The sequence below is a fragment of the Arctopsyche grandis genome, chromosome 8 (genome assembly GCF_051622035.1).
Source record: "Arctopsyche grandis isolate Sample6627 chromosome 8, ASM5162203v2, whole genome shotgun sequence".
NCBI lineage: Eukaryota > Metazoa > Arthropoda > Insecta > Trichoptera > Hydropsychidae > Arctopsyche > Arctopsyche grandis.
In genome coordinates this window covers 32,749,731-32,773,058 of record NC_135362.1, presented here as the reverse complement: position 1 = coordinate 32,773,058, position 23,328 = coordinate 32,749,731, and the positions used below count along the sequence as shown (strand labels likewise).

The 23,328-nt window shown below is 32.5% G+C and overlaps 1 protein-coding gene across 5 annotated transcripts in view; it reads left to right on the top strand.

Moving 5' to 3' along the window:
- shep (RNA binding motif single stranded interacting protein alan shepard) overlaps positions 1-23,328 on the top strand; it is a 108,156-nt gene that overhangs the window by 3,228 nt on the left and 81,600 nt on the right. For 2 of the 5 annotated variants that reach the window (XR_013260940.1, XM_077436911.1), the window contains exons 1-2: positions 11,307-11,486; positions 22,773-22,855. Coding sequence is in view for 4 of the 5 variants with exons in the window: in XM_077436911.1 (XP_077293037.1) it covers positions 11,459-11,486; positions 22,773-22,855 (111 nt within the window). In the remaining variant the exon portion in view is untranslated. Of the gene's footprint in view, positions 1-11,306; positions 11,487-22,772; positions 22,856-23,328 lie in introns of those variants that run through there. The other 3 variants (XM_077436915.1, XM_077436914.1, XM_077436913.1) reach the window with 2 other exon arrangements.

Here is a 23,328-nt window from a genome sequence, read left to right as displayed (position 1 = left end):
TGATATCATTCGGAGACTTACTGTAAACATTTTTTTTCCATTTTTGCATTGGAATTCGTATCGCATGTACATATTCGTATATGTACTGTCATGTTCCAATGAAAGATTAAATAATTTTTCATTTTTAAAACTACTTGGTTAACTAATCAAGATTTCTTTATTATTATTATAAGGTTAAATTTATCTTATTGATAGAATTTAATTATGGAACGGAGAATTTAAATGATATACGTTGAACTGTTTCACTTTAACTTCACTATTTAACTTTGTTCTGCTGCTGATGTGTTGACTGCTACTCTCGGAGTCTCGATGGTGATGACTACCGCCCTCGGAGTCTTGATGGTGATGACTTAATTTATTATTTATAATAATAATGACAATAAAATGACCAGTGTGACCTGACAGGTTGCCCCAAAGCGTCACACCAGTTTTACAAAACAAAAGAAAGAAAATAACAAAATAAAAATTCCAATCATTCATCTCATTCAAATAGTCTCGTGTTGAATCTCAACTAACTAGCTCATCAACATGACAATTGAATAGGTCAAAATGCTAATCAATCACATTAAGGAACCGGATAGCCTTTTCAAGAGACGAGTTATCGAAAGCAGACGTTTTCGCAGGAATAGGTTGGAAAAGTAAATGATGACGCAAAGCTCAGGCGTCGAAAATTTAAATTCCAATAAAATCGAAGGGTTGTCGATTCTTCCCTTTAATACTCCAAAGAAATATTTGGAAATGGTAATAATTCTTCTCGAAGATAGTAAGTCAAAACCTAATAATCTTCTTTAAAATAAATAAATTTTTAAATTATCTTCTTTAAAATAATGAAGTGTTGAAGACACGTGTCGTACAATTTTGGTTAGTCAGTGTTTAAGGTGTGCTATAAATCATTAGTGTTACTTATTAAATTAGTCGTGCCACAAATCAATGGTGCTACTTATTTAAATTAGGTGTGCCACAAATCAATGGTGTGTATTATTAAATTAGGTGTGCCACAAATCAATGGTGTGTCTTATCCCTACTGGTCAGTCGACTACATTGATAAGCGAGGTACATATCAGAGGCGAGCGGTAAAATTCTCTCTCTTTTTGTCGTACAGCCTTACTTAATGTGCGCGAGCAGGATACAAGAGGAACAGGCTGTTCCGTTTGTATCCTGTCCGTGCACAATAAGTAAGGCTGTACGACAAAAAGAGAGAGAATTTCACCGCACGCCACTGGTACATATGTATGTACATAATCTTTCAAAATTTCAGATTTTATTTTACGTTTAAGATATCGATAATCGATTCATTGAAAAATTTCAACTCAAATCCGCCTAATAAAAAATAGATTTTATCGAATCTCGATAAATGCGGGCACCTATTGGGGAGATATGATTTTGATTGATTTGATTTATATATGTACTAGATGCCCATTGGGATTTTGAAAGATAAAATAAAGTTATATGTTGCAATTGATTAGTAGTGAATAAAAATCCTCATTGGGGACACCCTCATCAAGTTCTCAAGAATGTTATGAAAAATTTGATTTATTTTGTATTTGCACCATTTACATAGTTTTTATCAAAAATGCCACTCTGCCCGAAGAAAAAGATCTTCGATCAATGCGTTTTGCCTGTGATGACGTATGGATGTGAAACTTGGACATTGAACGTCAAGATGCTACACAAAGTCCAATGCACTCAGAGAAGTATGGAACGCCGTAAGCTCGGCATAAGGAGGAAAGACAGGAAGCGGAATACGTGGGTGAGAAATATGACAAGGGTAGTGGATATAGTGGATAGAGTAAAGAAATTGAAATGGCAATGAGGCTAGAATAATGGACGACAGGTCGACAAAAGAAGAAGTACTAGAATGGTACCCGAGAGAATGCAAAAGGGTAAAAGGAAGACTGCAGCAAATATGGGTAGACGAAATTAGGAAAATGTGTGGGGTGAGATGGGTGAGAGATGCGTAAAACAGAAGCGAGTGGAAGCGTGTTGGAGAGGCCTTCATCCAGCAGTGGATGGTGAACAGCTATAGATGATGATATTCGACATTAACGGATAGATATAGAAAACTAATAAGGAAAATGTGTGGAGTGAGATGGATGAGAGTTGCGCAAAATAGAGAGGAGTGGAAGCGTGTTGGGAGGCCTTCATCCAGCAGTGGATGGTGAGCGGCTGTAGATGATGATATAAAACAGTCAAATGCAACGTTTGAAATGGTAGTTGCAATATTTTTTCGCTATTAATTCAGTGGCGGCTCGAGATAATTCATAGGGAGGGGGCTGCATAGATTAATAGGGATGTAGTAGCTCATTGCCTATACCGGTGATGAATGCATACAAAAATAGCATGTATATGTGCTATACTGGGAGGTCTGCAGACCTGCAGCCCTTATGGACGGCAAAAATAGCTTGCATTTGTACTACCTATTTGTGATTCAGCTGACCTACTTAACAGACTAACACAGCTGGACAGGGAAAGTAGAAAAGTAGGATTAAAAATTAACGTAGATAAGCCCAAACTAATGTTCAATAGTTATTGCATGCCTGATAGCATGCCATTAGATGATAAACCAGTAGAAGTAGTAAATAATTATTTATATTTAGGTCAAATAATTGACATGTCTGGTAGTAAAGATGAAGAGATAAAGAGACGTATGAAATTAGGATGGAGTGCATTTGGACGGATGAATGCTGTTTTTAAATCAAAAATGCCACTCTGCCTGAAGAAAAAGATCTTTGATCAATGCGTTTTGCCAGTGATGACGTATGGATGTGAAACTTGGACACTGAACGCCAAGATGCTACATAAAATCCAATGCACTCAAAGAAGTATGGAGCGCTGTATGCTTGGCATAACGAGGAAAGACAGAAAGCGGAACACGTGGGTGAGAAGTATGACAAGAGTAGTGGACATAGTGGATAGAGTGAAGAGATTGAAATGGCAATGGGTGGGTCACGTAGCTAGGAGGATGGACGAAAGGTGGACAAAAGAATTGCTTGAATGGTACCCGAGAGAATGTAAAAGGGTAAAAGGAAGACCGCAAGGAAGATGGGTGAACGAAATTAGGAAAATGTGCAGGGTGAGATGGATGAGTGTTGCGCAAAACAGAGACGGGTGGAAGCGTGTTGGAGAGGCCTTCATCCAGCAGTGGATGGTGAGTGGCTGTAAATGATGATGATGATATACTGGGAGGGCTGTAGCCCCGCAGCCCATATAGACGAGCCGCTACTGGTTATTATTAATATTTTTTGCACCCCTTGGGTAGGCCATTATCTCCGATTGAGAATTAATAGTCTATATTATTAAATAAAATATACATAAACACAATTCACTGGTCAAAAAAATTTTAAACTCTGGCTAATTTTAAAAAGTCCTCCAGAATTTTGCCAAATTAGCAACAAATTGCTTTAAAACTTTAACGTTATCATCCTTTAAGCCGACGGGCGATACATTTGCCAAAACACAGTGTTCCAAAAGAACCTGCATTGTGACGTCACACATTCTCGCTACTTTTTAGGAGCAGTAACCCTGTCACGCGCCATGTTCTCCTCCGCACGTTTTACGTCAACGTTAGGGTTGTCAGCTATATTGTATATCACATGTGGGTGTACTGGAGTGAGTTAGAAGGCGGAACCGCCTAATCGATCTGCAATTTTCTGATAACATTCTTCAGGGCTTCAGCACCATCCGCCCACCATTCTGTCCAAAAAACACATATTGTGCACACACACACACACATACACACGCATAAAACATAATACATCCGTTCGCTGTAAAACGCGAATCATATTATTAAAATTCTTTTGTGATCGATTTGTATATGGGTGTGCATACCGAGACGTGACTCATTAATTATGCGTTCGCACTTATTTGAAAATATATCATTAAAATTACGTAAACGTGACGAGAGTGTTGATATCTTATCCTGCTGACTCTTCAGGCAGAAAATAGACAAAGGTCGCATTTGACCGATCAATTCAATATTCACATTTAATCTGAACACGATATGCAAACTTACATACATACGTACGTGTAGAATATACACGTGTGTATGTATTACATATGCCGCAATCTTCTGTCAACTTGGAAGCGCGATATAAAATGATTTTATAATTCCTATTTTCCTTTTTGTGTTCAGCGACAGCGAGGTCGACTACATTGTACATAGGAGTACGTGAATTGGCGCTTCATAAGCAAAGAGTACAAAGTAAGATAAATATATACTAGAAACATTCAAAGATCTCTTTTAGCCTCTAATAAAGTGATTGGCTGACGACATTAACTCGAAATAATTGCATTTAAGGGTTACAGACTGTCTGTAAGCTTTTCATTTAATCCATATACGCAGTGCAAGTTTTAGGGGGGGCTGGGTCGGGCGGCGTCCGAGGGCACCGACGGCGCTTTAAAATTTAAAATTAGGGCGTCAAAGGCGAAACTTAACTTGATTATTTGAATTTTAAACTTATCTCCGGTCTACAATGTCACAAAATAATTTGTTACAATTTTCTGGGGGCGCTTAGAAAAAATTGCCTGGGGGCGCCATAGGGTGTTTGTTGAGTTGAATAGATGTTTTGTTGTTCAACCTTGTGGTTTTGATTGATTTGTCCTTAGAATCGATCACTGATGATATATAATATAACTAGCAGAATAGGGTAGTGGTTAGCATATAATTAGTGGTTAGCTCTCTTTGAACAGAGAGGTCACGGGTTCAAATCCCACTGGTCGACCTTGGATTGTGACAGATATATTTTTTAACCTTTGAAGGACGGAGCGTCGACATCGAACGAGTGTCTCTAACCGTGGTTGAGTAAGACTCCAGTATTTTTTAATCAAAATACAGCTTTTCTTGATACAAATGGGTTCAATATGTATATAATTAATCATTTTATACATCAACATAAAAAAGTTTTAGTCCTATAGCATGTTTTTGACTATTTTTGTATTGAAAAATAACAATAAGTATCGACATGCAAACGCACATAGGTAAGTCCAACAGGTGTCTGCATGACAAAAGCGACGAAAACAATAGCTTACGAAAATATAGCTGTCTCTTTCTCACGCATTGATTCATCATTCAACAAGAATATGCAAGTGGACAATCAAAAACATGAATTATCGCTACCGCCTTTAAATCATACTTTGGAACGTAGAAATGTATAAATGATTTTTTTTACGGTGTACCCCTTTTCTAAATCATACAAAATCTATTAAAATAAATTTCTTATAGTTCATTCTAGGAATACAAGAAATATAGGGCGTATAGCTTTGAAAACCACATAGTTATTACGAAAAACGTAAAAATTGGGGCACTTGCAAATCCCACTTCGGCGAGGGAGGGTTAAGATAAGCATGTTGCTGGAAAATTTTCCGTATAGAAAATACGTAGTTAATGTTCGGCTAATCGTTAGGTTTTTTTTAGATACTTTAAAACATGCGGAAAAAGTGTGCCTTGCACATATTCATGGAACGCCCAGTACGCCCCGCCCCAAAATGACCCTCTAGAGTGTTTTCGGTAAAATTGTATCCTTGTATTTATCCTTGCTTGACAGTGATCGATTACGGTGTATCCCATATTTGAAGAAATGTAGGAGACCACCCACAGCGGGGAGCCATGCACACGACGTGCCGTTTTTCCCTGTGCGATTTCGCCCTTAATTTGACACATTCTTCTTGAAGCTGTCATTGTGTGACGTATTATGTGGTGACGCCTACAATGGAAACGTCACATTGCGATTGAATGTAAATGTGACTAGTATAAGCACTGATAGCGAATATTTGGTTTACATATGAACATATGTACGTACACAAGAATAATAAAAAAAATATTAACAATACAAAGAATGAAAATTTATTTTTGAAACTAAATAAAATCGTGTCGTTCAACAGTTGTTGACACCCTATTTCTGAGAAAATTACACGATGCATGTCATGTTCTAATCAATGATACTATTATATAAATTAAATTTGACTTTTTTTATAGGGGTATATTTTTTATATTTTTTGATACATATATGTATGTATATGTAGTGTTATAATATTATGTATGTATGAGGAAACTGACATTTTGAATAATAATTATTTTCTATTAGAACTATCTTTGTAAATATTTACATATGTATGAAACTATGAATGTTACTTTAATAAAAATATTGTCCTTTTAAAATCTAAAAATATATGTATGTATATGAATTGTCCCTTAATATTATATTGTGTATATACATATATTTATGTATGGACATTGTCCTATGTATGTATGTATGTATGTTCGTACTGATTTATTTGATGCCCATAATACGCGTGTGAACATTAATTTAATAACACATGTGAAGAATAAATACGTTTATTTATGTCAATTTGTTATGACTTCTCACGAGCTATCGTCAACACAATGGAAACGACATTATCATACAATTATCAATCGCTTTATAATGGTATTATTTGAACTCAACACAGATTTCGTTCGAATGTTTTTATTGGTACGCTTTGGAATGTTTTTTGTTTCCAATTTAGTATATAGTATATATAAAATTTTAGAGTTAAGTAAATGAGAATGTATTGATTGAAAATAGAAAGTTGTATTAAATTAGCTAAATATGTATCTACAGTTATATACTCGTAAATAAATTATATATTTTCTTATTTATAATATGGATGTAGTTATATAAATAGATCTAAGTCACACGAATGAAATTTGGACTACGACAACTTTGTATACCTTTTTTGGATAGTGTAAAAAACACTCAAAAATTTGGTATTCGTAAACAACAGAAGCAACGCTGTTTCGAACGTGTTATTAAACAATCCACTGTCAAAGTATTCTTCGCGTGTGTATGTAATTAGTCAAGAATTAATAATAGGAAAAATAAATGACTCTGGGCCCCATTCTAAGAAATAAAAATACTGTTATTAGATTTTTTCTAAAATTGTGAGAAAATATTTCGACACTGATAAGAACTAGCAATATTTTTATTACTTTTTAATATAATTTATTAAGTAGAACGATTTAACAGGAAGATTTTTTCGCGGTACCGTAAAAAGCACGAGCGGTATGCGTGTAACGTTCAGGAATTTTTCGTTTTAAAATTTGTCACATTTTAAATTTTTTTTTATGTGTCAGTAATACATTCTTATCAAAGATTGAAATTTACCGTCAAATTTCATTTACCGGTATATGGAAAATAGTTTCTCCCATTACTGGTATATATTGATTTTTACCGGTAAATGAAAAAATATTATTGTGGATTATATAACTATGTATATGGTTAATATTCCTAAAAAATTGACCGAGATTGAACCTTAAATAATTAAAAATAAATTTCAGATGAATAATGCCTTACAAATTCTTTCTTTCGTAATAATTAATAATTATAATTGAATTGAATTATAATAATTATAATTGAATATAGAATAATTATAATTAAATTATATAATTAATAAAATTCTTTCGTAATAATTAATAATTATAATTGAAACAGCCGTCTAATCGAATTTATTATGACTTGGTTGGTCTGTGTTGCCACTATTAAGCATGAATCAGTATGGCCACTCGTACGAATGCATCAGTGGTGCTACAAGAGATCTGTCAAACTGACAGAAGGATCGCTGCTCGTTACAACTTATTATAATGAGTAACTATTACGTTGTTTAGAATAAAATAAATAAATCATTCGTAATAGCGACAAAATTTTAGCAATTTATTAACCTACTTAATTTGCGAAAGAATTTTGGCGATTTACGGGCAAATCATTAAGAGGGCTGTACACCAGCGCCTTGTCCATACAAACGTATTACACTTCTCTCTTCCTCAATAATGGCACTAGAGAAATTAGTTTTTAATATGCTATGGATATCCACCATGGCATGTTTCTGTGGTTTTATTTTTTTGATTAGTTATTTTTTATAGGAGTTAGAAGCCGCCAAACATCTATAAAATCGCCTCTTTTTTACACTCACGAAAAGAGTCCAGCGTTCTTATTTAACGGTTGATTTTTTAAAAAATACGACCACACAATCATAGAAAATATATTTCTTATACCGATGATGAAATTTTTTTAAAATTGGTCCAGTTTCGGAGGTTAAAACTGGAGAATACGAAACCTCGATTTTGTCGATTTAAAATAGATATTATCTGGTCGAGGCGCAACTGTCGCATTCACTCAATATATATATATATATATATTGATATATATTGTTGCATTCACTCAATATATATATATTGTGATATATATATTGTCGCATTCACTCAAAATATATATATATATATATATATATATATATATATATATATATATATATATATATATATTTTGATATATATATATATATATATATATATATATATATATATATATATATATATATATATATATATATATATATATATATATATATATATATATATATATATATATATATATATATATATATATATATATATATATGCACAGATTAAGTGTCAGACTATTTATTGTACATGATGTCTTCGGGCTCGTTCTCCAACAAGTGACCATAACAACACGCATCCGGTCTCTCCCATGCATACCACACACACTTTATCCATAGCAGTTTGACCAACCACAATTACGGCTCGGCTCGTTTAAAAATCATTCCTATATGTATATATATATATATATATATATATATGTCGGAGAAAGGAACGGCAACAAAATTAAGGTTTCGGGTATCCAGCCCTCTTAAGCTGGTAAACCGGTAATCCAATCCCTAATTCTTATATTATTACTAGTGTTGTCCCCGTTGAGGAAACATTGGTAGTAATGAGTATATATATAAGTTTTTTTCTATATATGTATGTCGAATCGAAACGACTATTATAGTACGGCGAGCGTTATCTCTAGAGGTAGGACCGGAAGCGTGCCGTTTATTGTTCAATTGTTGTAAATCCTTTGTAAAAAAGGTTCGGCAAACCTTTAACAATGCATTTACAACATTTGAACAATATACAGCCCCCTCAGGGTCCGGGCTTTAGTTATCTCAGACAGAGAGAGACAGACAGAATAGCGTCTATTATATTATGATATAATTATTTATTTAAAGTTTGGACCATTGTAGCATTACAGGAATTCCTAATGCGCCACAATGGTCAAAAATATAACTTTATTTAGAAATTAGACATAACAAAAACAAAACATATATGTATATACACAAACAACTAATAATAATAATAATAATAATTACAAATTATAAAAAACAACAAAGAAGGGAATGTATTATAAAAGAAAAGAGAGAAACAAAAATAAATATAAACATATGTTTATACATAGACAATAATACATGTGTTTGTATATATCATAAAAAATTATAATATTATAATTATAATTATAATTATAATATTATATATATGATATGATACTATTATGATCAGAGGTTGGCTTTGGTTGGGTGCTGGTCAAAAATAGACCGATCAATTTATATATAATACAAACCAAGAGAGCAAAAAAGCGTGGTTTTTCTAAGAAATCGACAATAGTCAACCATTTTTTTGTGCGAAAAGCATCGAACGCCTGCCTTTTATTATGATTTTCTCCAGATTCAGGTTCTTCAAAGAGCCCCCGATAATTTATCCCCTCTTCACCCTCTCGTTAACCCTGGTTATATTCTAGAACATATTCGTTCTTGTTATCTACCAATTATGTTTAAAAGGGCTTGTTTGGACATTACATGTAAACGCTGGTTAACTACATACTTCAATTTAAACCTCGAGAAAACAATATGTACATACATATGTAGTTTTGTAGTTAAATATTTAGCTACATATGTATATTGAATTATAAACACATTTGTCGCCAACTTATACACGCTCGTTACAATGTAACCGCGAAAATGTTTGTACGTATTTATTATTCGTTGACGCATTGCGGGAAAACATTGATTCGGTAAGTTTCGCGATTTCTTTAACCCTTTAATATTTGTATTATACTACTAGCTGAACCCGGCATCTATTGCAATGCCAGAAAAAGGCATGCAATTCCCGTTCCCGTTCCCGTTTCAAGTGATGGTTGGAATTCAATAACGTTTCTTCAGCTTATATATAACTAGCCGTATTACCTGGCTTCGCTCGGTATTTGTAATGTAAACCGCTTAAACATGACTAATCTGATAGTAAACATTTTATTAAATTTATTTGAATAGTTTTATTTTATATAAATTTATTTGAATACACATTTGTTTTTTTTTTATTTAATTGACTGTCACGAACAAACAAACATATTATATAGTTAGTCTCTTATAAAAAATTATATGTATACCAGAATCCGGCGCCTGCGCCCCCGCGGCCACGCCCCCGTGGCTGCGCCCCCTAGGGCTTCGCTCCTGGCATCTTTGCCCCCGGGGACTTCGAATCCTTTGAATCGAAAAAATCAAATTATTCGTTTGATTTACGACCCAATGAACGAAGGTTACATACAAAGTCTCTTTCCAAATTATATATTAGATAATATAATACTAGCTGAACCCGGCATGCGTTGCAATGCCACAATAACGCATACCATTCCTGTTCCCGTTCCCGTTTCAAGTGATGGTTTATTTATTTATTTATATAGCAAATTGCTAATACACATATAACACAAAATAACAACAAAAAATTATAAATCATCTTCCACAAAGGTATCCATTAACACTCTTCAAGAAAGCATCAATGTTGGAGCTCAACTCGTGTCTCTTCAAAGCCGTGTCGTCATAAACCAACTGGTAACGTGGTTGTTGCCAACGAACACATTTCCTCGACTACACAATGGCGCTTCAAACTTTCACATCGGTAAAATCGTAATTACGAATATTATTATTAAGAGGTTTTTTCCCGTTTTTTTTTCACAGTAAGCTTCCCGGACAAGCATACAACAAATCCTGAAAGTTTCATCGTAATGGGTTGAGTGGTTTAGGAGCCTACAAACAGACAAACAGACAAACAGACATTCAATTTTATATACGTATATGTAGATATATCAACTCGTATGCCCAAGTAATTTTTTCTCGTATCGGAATTTTGCGAAAATACAAAAATAATCGACGCCAATAGTGTGACAGTGCGTGCCTTATCTCTGTCACCGATCAACGCTTAACATCATCATCATAATCATCATCATGACCGCCATCGGTGACTCGGCTCTAGGTCGCGATGCCATTTCGATATTGTAATAATAACGTATGTGTATGTGTGTGTGTGTGTTTATGTCAAACGCATAGTTCAGGGATATTCAAGCGAGTATTCAAGTTTCCCCTTTGTCGGTGGAATATTGAAAATTTCGGAGATTACAGCTGAGAAATTCGATAAGCTGATAATGTCCGCGTGACGTGTAGCTACTTATCTTTCAAAGAAAGAAAAAAAAATGGATAATCACCATTAGCATGGTTCTCGTTTGACAGTAGCCGTCAAGACTTCGTCGACTCAAAGTCGTCTGCTCAAAAATAAAGTGTGGTGTATTTTTGTGATCACATTCTTCACAGAATGGACACGTCAAAAGAGCCTAAAGAAGGTATGTATTTAATTTCAATATTAATAATAATAAAAAAAAAAACTAAAAAACTTCATAAATTATACATACACGTATAAAACAATACAGATTAGATACTGAGCGCTCATTGATTATAGTAATATTCGAAAATAAATTGGACTTTATTCTTCCTTTTTAAATATTAATAACTTATCGATTGAATCCGTCATTGTTTCGGCGAATTGAGTATTCTTCGATTTTATTTTATATATGTATATATGTATATAATGCAGCATAACAACACGTTCGTATCAAATCAATGTTATAATGTCATAGCACATATGTAAATACACGCATACATATAATATTTGACGCGGAATATTTTGGAACGCTAGGTTTGATTTGATTATTTTATATGAAAATTACCGAATCATAACTTCATACCAGAGCTGTCAGACTAAATATTCTACTGACGTGTAAGTGTCGACAAATTTACAGTCTGAAAATTAACGAAATTTTGAAGCTCTCATCATTTTTCACTTCCATTATACAATTAAATGTGACGAAGATATTCTATTAATAAAGCAAGGATGGACGATAAATATCATACGTTTTGATTTGCCTTTGTTTTCAATTCAATGCAACGCCAACGTAGCGAAAATATTTTCAGGTCATGTATTCCAATTTATGTGTGTTTGTGTTATAATTTATGGGTGTTATATCCTGTGAAAATTTATCCAGACCCCCCGTCAGTATCATTTATTTCAGTATTTTGGGATTATTTTAGTTCAATGTGCATATTGCAACAGTCACGTATGTGTCGGAGACTGGTACAGTAACAGGACTACCGCTTTTGCCACAAGGTGACGGGAATACGGACATTTTTTGACAAAAAAAAACGAAAATAAAATACTTCAATATAAGCCAAAAAAGATAGTCAGATATATTTTTTAAGATAAGCATATTGCTGGAAAATTTTCCGTATTGAAAATATGTAGTTAATATTCTATAGCCTGACGGGGACTGGGACCGTTACCTTATGTTGTTCCTCGTAAATAAAGATGCGATTCTGATGTCAAATTTTCGGACCAGTTATTAAAAATAAATATTATGCTTTGAATCAAATTCAGTTTCGCTTGAATTTGCTATGAAAATCCAATTTTATAAAAACAACCAGTTGTATTACTCCCAGTATACATATGTACATAGTTGACATATTATATACATGTGTATACATATAGCCAGCAGAATATACTAGTGGTTAGCATAAAATGATTTGAACAAAATGGTCACCGGTTCAAATCCCACTCACTGGTTTCTGCTGGCCAGACCTTGAATTTGTGACTCCAGATCGATCGTTTCTTATGAGAATTTATCTGATTTTCATTGAAACGTTTCCAAAAAATTGGCAACCTTACCCATTTTTTCGCAAATCCTAATTTTTAGCAACCTTGAATTTCGAATGTATTTACTTTGTATAATACTGTTGCGTAGGGGTGGGTGGAGGACCCAAGTAAAAGGTCAAAGTCGTTTCAAAGCATTTATTGGTAATTAAGGAGAGCACACACTGGCAGTGCTCCGTCCAGAAAGTCTTGATATGGTCTAAGTACCTCCTTATGAAGGACCTCCTTATTGTTAGCCGACTTGCACTTAAGCCTGGAGATAATCCTCGAAACTAATTATAACGGCGGCTCCTTTTAGCATACGCTACAATACTAATAATACTTCTATCAAATGTACAATGTTTCTGGCCAGGAAGGCGCATTGGGGTTACCTGTCAGGCCTTCTTGGTATAAATTAAAAATAAATTTATATGAACTTCACCATAACTTATTTTTTTTCTTAGTTAGGCTTATTAGAGTATGATTTGTAGGCTAACAGCATTCTTGAAAAAATAATCTAGTTGCGAACGATTTCCTATCATGAAAAATGTATTTTATATAAACGTGTATTAATAAATGTGGAAAACGAAATTCTAAATGTTTAAGAAGCGCCGTTCATCAATACAATTGGCATCAATTACATCATTAGGACAATACTGAATCATACTTTTGCTTATCATGTTACTATTTTCCTAATCGCAATCTTCAAATAAAATTTAAAGTATTTGTATACATGTGTGTACACACCTTAAGCCATTATCAAACACGTACATACATATTTATGTACATATATTTTCAAATTAATAACCATAAACACACCCAAACACATGTATGTATATATATATATATATATATATATATGTATATATATATATATATATATATATATATATATATATATATATATATATATATATATATATATATATATATATGTATATATATATATATATATATATATATATATATATATATATATATATATATATATATATATATATATATATGTATATATATATATATATATATATATATATATATATATATATATATATATTATATTATTAGTTAATTATTATTAACAATTCTAAGAACAGACACTTTTAATTGGTCTGTAGAGGTATCCATTAACGTTTTACGCTCTACCAGTGCAGTGTTTATGTACTTCACGAACAATTAGTATGTATTTTGTTTAAACAATTGCTGAACCCATTCCTACGTAAGGTTTGTCTTCAGTCAGATTTGAGGATATAAGTGTAGGGTAAATGATTGACGATTACTTCAAGCTCTCAAATGCTTAGAAATAGATTAGCCTTAATTGGAATAAATCTACATAAGTTTATGAGCGTGTGTGCTATAAATATTACATTGGAATATGAACTCTGAGCCTTCGACTTGCAATTCCCCTATAGACCACGATGCGCCTGAACAGGCAGTTGAATATTCATTCTCGTCAGTCGTGATGAAATCGATACAACTTTGCAGATATTCAATGAGTATTTTTTTGCATCTGCTCGTATGTATATTGCAGTTATCGCATCGGTAGTTTCGTACGTTGAATTATATTCTAGTTTACAACGTGTTTTCGCTTAGTGAAATTAATCCACGGTTTTCAAGTGGAAGGAATTGCCAATGCTCGAGTGTCAAGGTTAAAATTATATTTTAAACTTGACACTAGTTTTTAAATAAAATTACAAGTTTTTGATAACAATATTTTATCAATAAATTTCACACCGAAGTTAGATCTAACGGATGTGTTAAATAATAGTGAGTTTGTGATGTACATATGCATGTACATATGCATAAAAAAAATAAAAAAAATAAAAAAAATAAAAAAATAAAAAAAAAATAAAAATGTGTGTTCAAAGAGTAAATTAATATACCTATACTATGGATAAGTTACGAAATCATTCGATTTCGTATGACTAGTCGTCAAAACAGGCGTTTACTGTAAATGTAGTTTTATGTTATGGATAATTATATTTTATTTCGATAACTATAACCGTATCCATATCAGTTTTAACAGGAAAACTTGTGATATTAATTTCTAAAGTAAACTTTTAGCTACTGATTGCCGTTTGTTTGTTTGGTTATTGGATAATTTAATTTAGTATTTGCTTTACTAAGAAAAACGACATAAAAGTGTGAGGTTAATATGTTAATATATAAATATCGCTCACATTCTTGAATGTTCTACTGTTCAAAAATAATAGTAATATTCGTTCCCACTTAAATTTTTTTGATTTTTAAATGCTTTTTATTATTACGAAATTATGTTCACAATACATCTTATATCAATTTTAATAGCTACTAATCTACTGATCATTTTCTATTTTACAATTTAATTTAATTTGGTTAGTTATCATAGTATTATATTATTCTAATAATAATGTACAGCATAATAGAAAAAAGAGCTCAAAAACCTATTTACAATTCTTATAAATGCTCATAATACATCTAAATACATAATATTAATTAAAGACTCTAAAGTCGATGACCTATAGCAGATTGTGTTTATTTAATCTGTGTTTATACCTGAAGGGTATAGACATTTTGTTGTAATCACCGAGACTCTTCACAAATGTGTTAGTATGGTTATTAGTGATTCTGTCATAGAATCTACTGGTTAGTTTGTTAGTAATGTCTGTAACAAACGGAATATGAGTTCCCACTTAATTAAAAAAGGCTCCAAGCATTTGATTACGAAATTTTCAAGTATAAAATTTTGGTTATTGAAATATCGTCAGTAAAATATATTCCAAATAGTTATCGTTGTTGCTATTTGTAAACATTTCCGAGACTTATTAAATGATAATTCATTTTGGATTCTGATGATTGACGATATTTATTATTGCGGTATTAGTTAGATCGTATTGATAATGGCATCGAATACCAAATGACAAATGTGTGTAAACTTTAAATTTGTACAATGTAAACATAAACCTTTCCAGTAGCAACTATACATATTTCTATGTACATAAGTACGTATGTAAATATATTCATAGACAAATTTAATCTAAAAGCTTGAAGGTTGATATATTGCTTCTGTATTCATACATATTCATACATATGTAGATTGGGCTTTAAACTATATACATATATATTTATTTAGAAAGTTTATTAAACTTGTTAATTTGATGGCAGTTATATTTTATTTTATTTTAAAAAATCAATACCACAGAGACTTGACAGGTTGCCCCAAAGCGTCAATGTGGTTATAATACAAATATAAGTTAAAAAAAATCAGGATTAATAAAAATCATAAAGAAATAATAAAAATCAAGTAAGAAATATGTACACAAAATAAAAAAAAAAATAAATATGATTGAAAAATTATATCGTGCTATTTAGGATGTGTTCCACCAACTCAACATAACTGGCATTGAAGAGGTTCAAGTAATGTGCCAGTAAGTTAAGGAGTCAAACAGCTCTCGAGAGGGGAGAGTTCATGAGCACGTTTGATTTAGCCCTAATTGGCAAAAGAAAGATATCATGTTTTCACAAAACTCTATGATTTTCCGGGGCCCAGAATTTTAGTCTCTCCAGCATAGCGGGATTGTGAATCTCTCCTCTAAGTAATTATATCTACACACATATATGTATGTATGTATGTATTTGTATATCCCAGTGGCGTGCCGTCATTGAACTAGACTCTAGTTCAGCCTAGTCCCTTTAGTTACTATAGGGTTAATCGTTTTCCATATTAATATAGTTCATTCGGATAAGTGAAGTTTGGAAACCGAAATCGACCCTATCAGAGATAATGGTAGTGGTAGTGAATTGTTATGGTATGGTCCACCGCGTCGTTCGCTTGCACGGTCTCGTCGTCTCAATTCTGTTCTAAAAATTCTCTTCAAGTATTTATAGCACTTTCACTAAGAATATTCTGATTCGTGTCTATCGAACATCATCCTGAACTATTTTTTTCTGTTAAAATAACACATATGTATAACTTTGTGAGCACAAAAATTGCAAGCGATTTCTTCAGAACAAATAAGTGTAAAGTGCACGGAAACAAATAACGAGGTCTTGAAATGTTGCGTTCTCGCTCGATTGTTCGATAAATCACTTGGAAGATTAAGTTTTGAATACAAACAAGATGTTATTATTAAATGTAGGCTACTAGAATTTTTCTGTTAGCACAAAATTGAAAAATTATACTCATCACTTCAAGATAAATTATAATTATAATTCAAAAACTAAAAATATTTTTTGTCCATAGTAAGTAATCTGTTTTAAAAGTCACTGCATGCCACTTTTATATATTAAACAATTTAATAAAAAAAAAATTTCATGCAAAATGTGGGCAATAACTCAATGGATTTTCAAACCCATGTCACTTTTAAGGGTGTCTTGCGAAGGAACACGATAATACATATTTTATTGAGAATGAAATATGTCGTCGTCGATTGATGATATCATTGCATCAGTCTCCCAAGGCGAAATTGAGTTGACCTTACGCTTTAGTTATGTGCCGTTTTAACACAATGCAAACTGCATCTTTCTGACGTCAGCCTGCGCATCGCTTTCAATAGTAATGTCATCGTTGCAATCTTGATGGTTATATTTTTCGATATATACAATTAGAAGAAATTCGTGACCCATTTAAACACTGCCAGAAAAGTATGGTGTCGCCATCGTCAATCTTGAAGGTGAAGTTTCTTATAAAATGACGCTAGCGTCCATGAGTATCCCTTTCATACGACACAATCCTTTCAAATTCTAATTGAGCGTATAGCTGACCGCTCTACCGTATCATTATTTAATCTCTAAGACGTGATTAATTGATAGGGAGAGCCACAAAAGGTAGTTCAGCAGGGGTTGAAGATTATTTATTATTCGTAAACTTGGAGAAGTTTGAAATTGTGATGGAACTCTGTAAATATCTAAGCGGAATGGACTCATCGCTCATTCAATATCACTTGAAAATTAATTAATATTTTCCGTCTGATGAATTCTGGTAGATATGAAATACAGTTCTGGGTATTGTGAATTGACCGAATTTTTCAAAATGTCGTGCAGACACTACATATTATACATAGGTTGACCCTATTGATATGCGGTTAATTTGGTTTCTTGGAACGCTGTCTTAATTCCAAAATTCCACTGATCATTCTGATTTATACAAAAGGGCTTTTGAATATCATGTTCCGATTCTTCCCATACCAATCAACCAGTACAATCGGATACATTTTATGACTGAATTGACATTTCAATGCAGGAATCGATCCAATTTTATTTTTGTTTTCAATTAAATTAATTGCACGAAGTGCAGTGTTCACAAATTTTAGCTGATATTTAGAAATAATCTGATACTAAATCTCGACTATTCAGATAAATGAAACGATAAGCGTTGTTATAAACTCACAGATAAGAATTACTAAAATTGATGAGTTCGCGCTGTAGAAGCTGGATCTAATAATATAAATGATTAGGTACTCAATTCTAATATAATAATAATTTTAAATACGCAATGAAAAATTTTTTGAATATTTTTTCATTGAATATTTTATTACAAGGTTATTTATTAGTTTGTAAAAATCAATCTATCTATTTAGCCAGTAGCTTCCTGTTATTTCAAAATTTAGTCTTCAGTAACGGTTCAGATTATATACGGGTTTCATTACATGAATACTTTGGTTTATTAATGCTTGGTAAATCAAATTGAATCGAATTGTACCGGTCTCCGTGACGGGCCGGAATGTGAAATGCCGGAAAACGCAAATATCGGAAGGCAAATATCGAAAATCGAAAGATCTTAAGTCGAAAGATCAAAAAAATAGGATGCATGGTAAACGGTACATACTCACTTAATTTGCGCGAGCAGGATACAACAGGAACAAGAGGAACAGGCTTTTCCTCCCGTATTCTGCGCGCGCACATTAATACGGGAGGAAAAGCCTGTTCCTCTTGTTCCTGTTGTATCCTGCTCGCGCAAATTAAGTGAGTATGTACCGTTTACCATGCAACCTTTTTTTTTTATCTTTCGACTTAAGATCATTCGATTTTCGATCGTTGTTTTCGATATTTGCGTTTTCCGGCCCGTGACGTAGACCCGAATTGTACATAAGATTTGTTTCTTTTATATTAGACTAGTGGTTTTACTCGGATTCTTTCGATGTTTGTAATATAAACCGCGTACACATGGATAATTTAGTGGTAAACATTTATTTGTTTTTTGTTATTGAATCGAAAAAAAATGAACGACAGTCAATCAGAAATTGGAACTGAAATTAAAACTGGTCATCGGAATTGAAATCGTAATTGGAAATTGGAACTGAAAAAGTAATCCTTATCTGGAAATGAAAATGGTATTTGGATCCGGAAATGAAAAAATAATCCGGATACAGAACTGAATAAAGAATCCGGAACAGGAACTGATAAAGGAATCGGAAATCGTACCTTAAATCTGTACCGATAATCGGAATCGGAAATCGCAACCGGAAATTGGAACTTAAATCGGAACTGAAATCGGAACCCGAAATTGGAACTGAAATCGGAATCAGAAATCGGAACTGAAATCGGAATCGAAATCGAAAACGGAACCAAAATCAATATCGATATCGTTGTCATAGAAAATTATTTATTAGTCACGGATTCTACGAACCAAACCATACATACAACCTTACATAGTTACATACAAAGTCTCTTTCGAAATTATACATTAAGAAGACTAGATTGTTATTCATTAATTGGTTGACAAGACTATTATTTTAGCACTTTGACTATTATTTAAAAATTTGACTTGTACCAGTCTGGTTTTCAACCCGTCATATGTGAGTTCAATTGATCAATTTCACCAGTTTTTCCAAATTCAAGTTCTATTTAATTTTCGGGCTAAAATTTGAGGACATTGAAACTTTTGTACAAACCAACAATCTAGTTTAAAACACAATTATACAAGATTAGATTGTTTTATAATTTTATAGGATATTACCGTTCATTTTGAACATGGAACGGCTGGCCTCCCTACTGTAGATGAATCGTCAAATTTTGAAAATTACACGTACTTATTATATAAGCATCTATGTATATATTTCCTCTGTGTGAAATTTTAATGGCAAAATGCGCAGAATAAATGAAAAATATTTGGCCAGACAGATAAGAAAATCGCCTATGTCTATAGAATCTATGAATATACTTTATCTAATTTCAATTTTAATCAATTTTATATACTTAGTCTTTGGGAATTTTATTTTTCTCTCTTCGAACAGACCGGTAGGTGCGGGTAATATATATAGGTACATATATAGGTGATTGGGATTATTGAATTTTGTCCTACGGGAGGCATTGTGGTCGGTCGTACCCACTTTATCAGCTTCCATAGTATTGACTGCTCTTTTAGAAATATGCCATGTGGCTATCTGGCATATTGCCAGGATATCCGGCTGATATCGTCGTGACTCCACCTATCTCCCGGTTTATCTGTTGAACTATGTACATAAGTCTGTCCAGGAGTGAATGGCAAAAATGCCCACTGGAAAACGCACACTTTTGGGTCCACGTATCTCTCATGCCACGTCCTTTTCCACGTTCATATTCCACTGCCATTCAGATCGAAATGCTCGAATCCGTAAATATGCACACATCTGAAATAAATTTTCTCAAAGTCCATACGTGCACGCAATACATATGTATATACAGTTAGTTGGTTGTGAGCCATCGTAAGCGGCCGCGCGGAAATTGTAAAAGCGTTCAAGAATTTTAATTTGATAGCCTATTAGTGTATGAAACGTTCTGTTTGAAGTTTTTCTCGTTATTTATAGTCGATACGTAGCGATTTTCCTTCTAGTTTGTGTAGATTGTCGACGGCTCACGTGCAACATGTGAATTTATGTGCAGTTATGTCAGAACGCATAATGAACTGATAATGCTCGATGGGAAATGATTTTATATTATACTTTCACGTATTTTAATATACTTACAGATAATTGTGTTTTGATTAGTGAAATTTGTGAAAGCCTTATAAAGTACACCCCCGCAATATCTCGGAAATACGCATGAATGTGTCAACCAGAGAAATGTTATAATAATAGAAGTGACTTTAGGCGTCACGTTGTAGTCAAGAGAGGAATGTCCACAGACCTTTTTAAATAATTTTGGCGTCAGTCGTATTTGATGCTTGGTTCTCGACGTATGTCCAATAAAAACTTCTCTGTTTGTTTATATTACTCGCAAGACGGGCAAGTGCATCGTTAAAAATTGCACAATGCATTCAAAAACACACAACAAACAACATGGGATACATTTTTATAAGTAAATTGGTAATTTAAGTAACATATTATTCAATTAACATTGTAGTATGACAGTTTTAAAAAGTGTCATGGCGATCGCCCGCATTCTACATAAAATTTCAGGGGTGACACCAGAGAAATGTAAAAATTATTTTTAAATATATGTAAAGACATTTCTCTTGGTGCCGCCGAATACTCAATTATATTAATAAACAATTATTTAAGTTTAATTAATATGAACATCGATCATTTTATATTATACATATGTTTGTTGAAACTATACATAACACGTTAATGTAAGAGTTCCCAAGGACAGACAAATACAAAAAAGTGGATAAAAATAATCCGCCAACTGAGAAAAGAAACGGTTTGGCCACCAATGCCCAACACCACCATATACTCAAATTGTAAATAAATCTATATCAAAATAAAACTTTAATTTCTGTAGTGAATATGTGATGACCCTGATTATATTCCGTGCGTTGTAGCGTAGTTATGGAGACGTACCGCATATTTATTGACACAATTTATTTATTCGTAAAGGCCTTTATATTAATATATCATTTCTCTGGTGTCAACTGTGACGCATTTTAATTTTATTACGGTACCATTTATTGGCCCGGCAAATAAAATATCGCCCGTTTCTAAAATAGCTTGCACGACAAATTCGGTTTTCGCCCGGCATATCAAGCGTTAAATGGGCTGCCAGTAACAAAAATAAAATTTGACAAAAATAAATACCAACCCTGATAACCCAATTTTAAATGAATAGGGCCAACCCTAACTTAACCTAACCTAACCTGACCCTTAAATAAATAAGTTTTGGCTGCTAAGATATTACGATTAGTGAAAATGTAATTGATGAAAATGTGATTTCAATGAAACGTCAAATTTTATTTTTGTTACTGGCAACCCGTTTGACGCTTGATTTGCCAAAAATGTTATCCCAGTTTATTATATCAACAGATATTCAAAATAATGCCCCAATTGACAATTTAAATTGTATTTCTGTTCATTTAATTGCTGCAATTGAGTTTTTGTCTACCTACGCAACTGAGTATCAATGGTTTATACATAAGAAACTTTTTTCAATTAAAAATATTCAAAATGAATTTTCTCTAAAATATTCTTTTGTCTTTTTTCTGCTTTTTTTATCGATAATATTTTGTTCTGTTTATTAACCGTCGAGTACATATAATTTTTTTGTAATCGTTTTTTAAATATTTCCATTAGAAGTGTTTTTATAATAATCATGTATTATAATAACGGGTATTAAAATATGTATCAGGTAAATATTGTAATAATAACATTAGTGACATTTCACAATACATGCATACATGCCAATACGAGTCTGCTGTTTAAATTCAATACATTATTTTTCCATTTATTTACATACATAAATACATCTTTATTTTTGCTATCATTTGTCTCCAATTAAATCGTTACTATTATATTTAATTCCGTAGCAATACTTAAGTCTATGTTTACTATTTAAAAATATTCGTTCACAATTTTAACAATCAACATACATATGAAAGTGCGTTGTTATTCTTTTATTTATTTTTCGCTTTCAATATAATTGTATTAATTTAAAATAAACTCATTTATATTTGGATAGTTTATTTTATAAAAAAAATATCATTATAAATCATGTTTTATTCCCAAGTTAAATATGAATTTTATTATAATTGTTTAAATTATTGTTTAATTAGACACATGCCAGCCTGAGATGCAGCCAGCCCGCGCGCCCTGCCCAAGACAACAACAACGTCGTAATCAACAATCTTTTCCAAACGTAAGTATTTCAAATATGCACAAATATTTATCATTATGTATATTACATTGAAGAGCTCACATTTCGAGCAATGTGAAATTCCAGTGACAGATTCACGAGCAATCGATTTCGAGCAATTAACTGTATACCGCAAATTTTTAGATTTCACATGACCCGACTTCAAATCTAAATATGCATACAAATACTATTTTCAATAAGTTGCATCTACATAGTATAGGTATATATGTACTTGAATTTACACGTGTAAAGTTTCTGGCACGTTAGGTTAACAATATACAAATCTACGTGTGTATTGTATGTATGTATATAAACTGTCTGTGAATTTTCCCCTGTCTGTCAGACAGTATTGTTGAGCCGGTTGTATATTCGAAATTTGCTCCATCAAATTTTCATCAAATCTCACAAAGTGATGTTCTATATATATAATATGTATATATATTCATGGCTGTTTGTATGATTTGGATGACAATAAA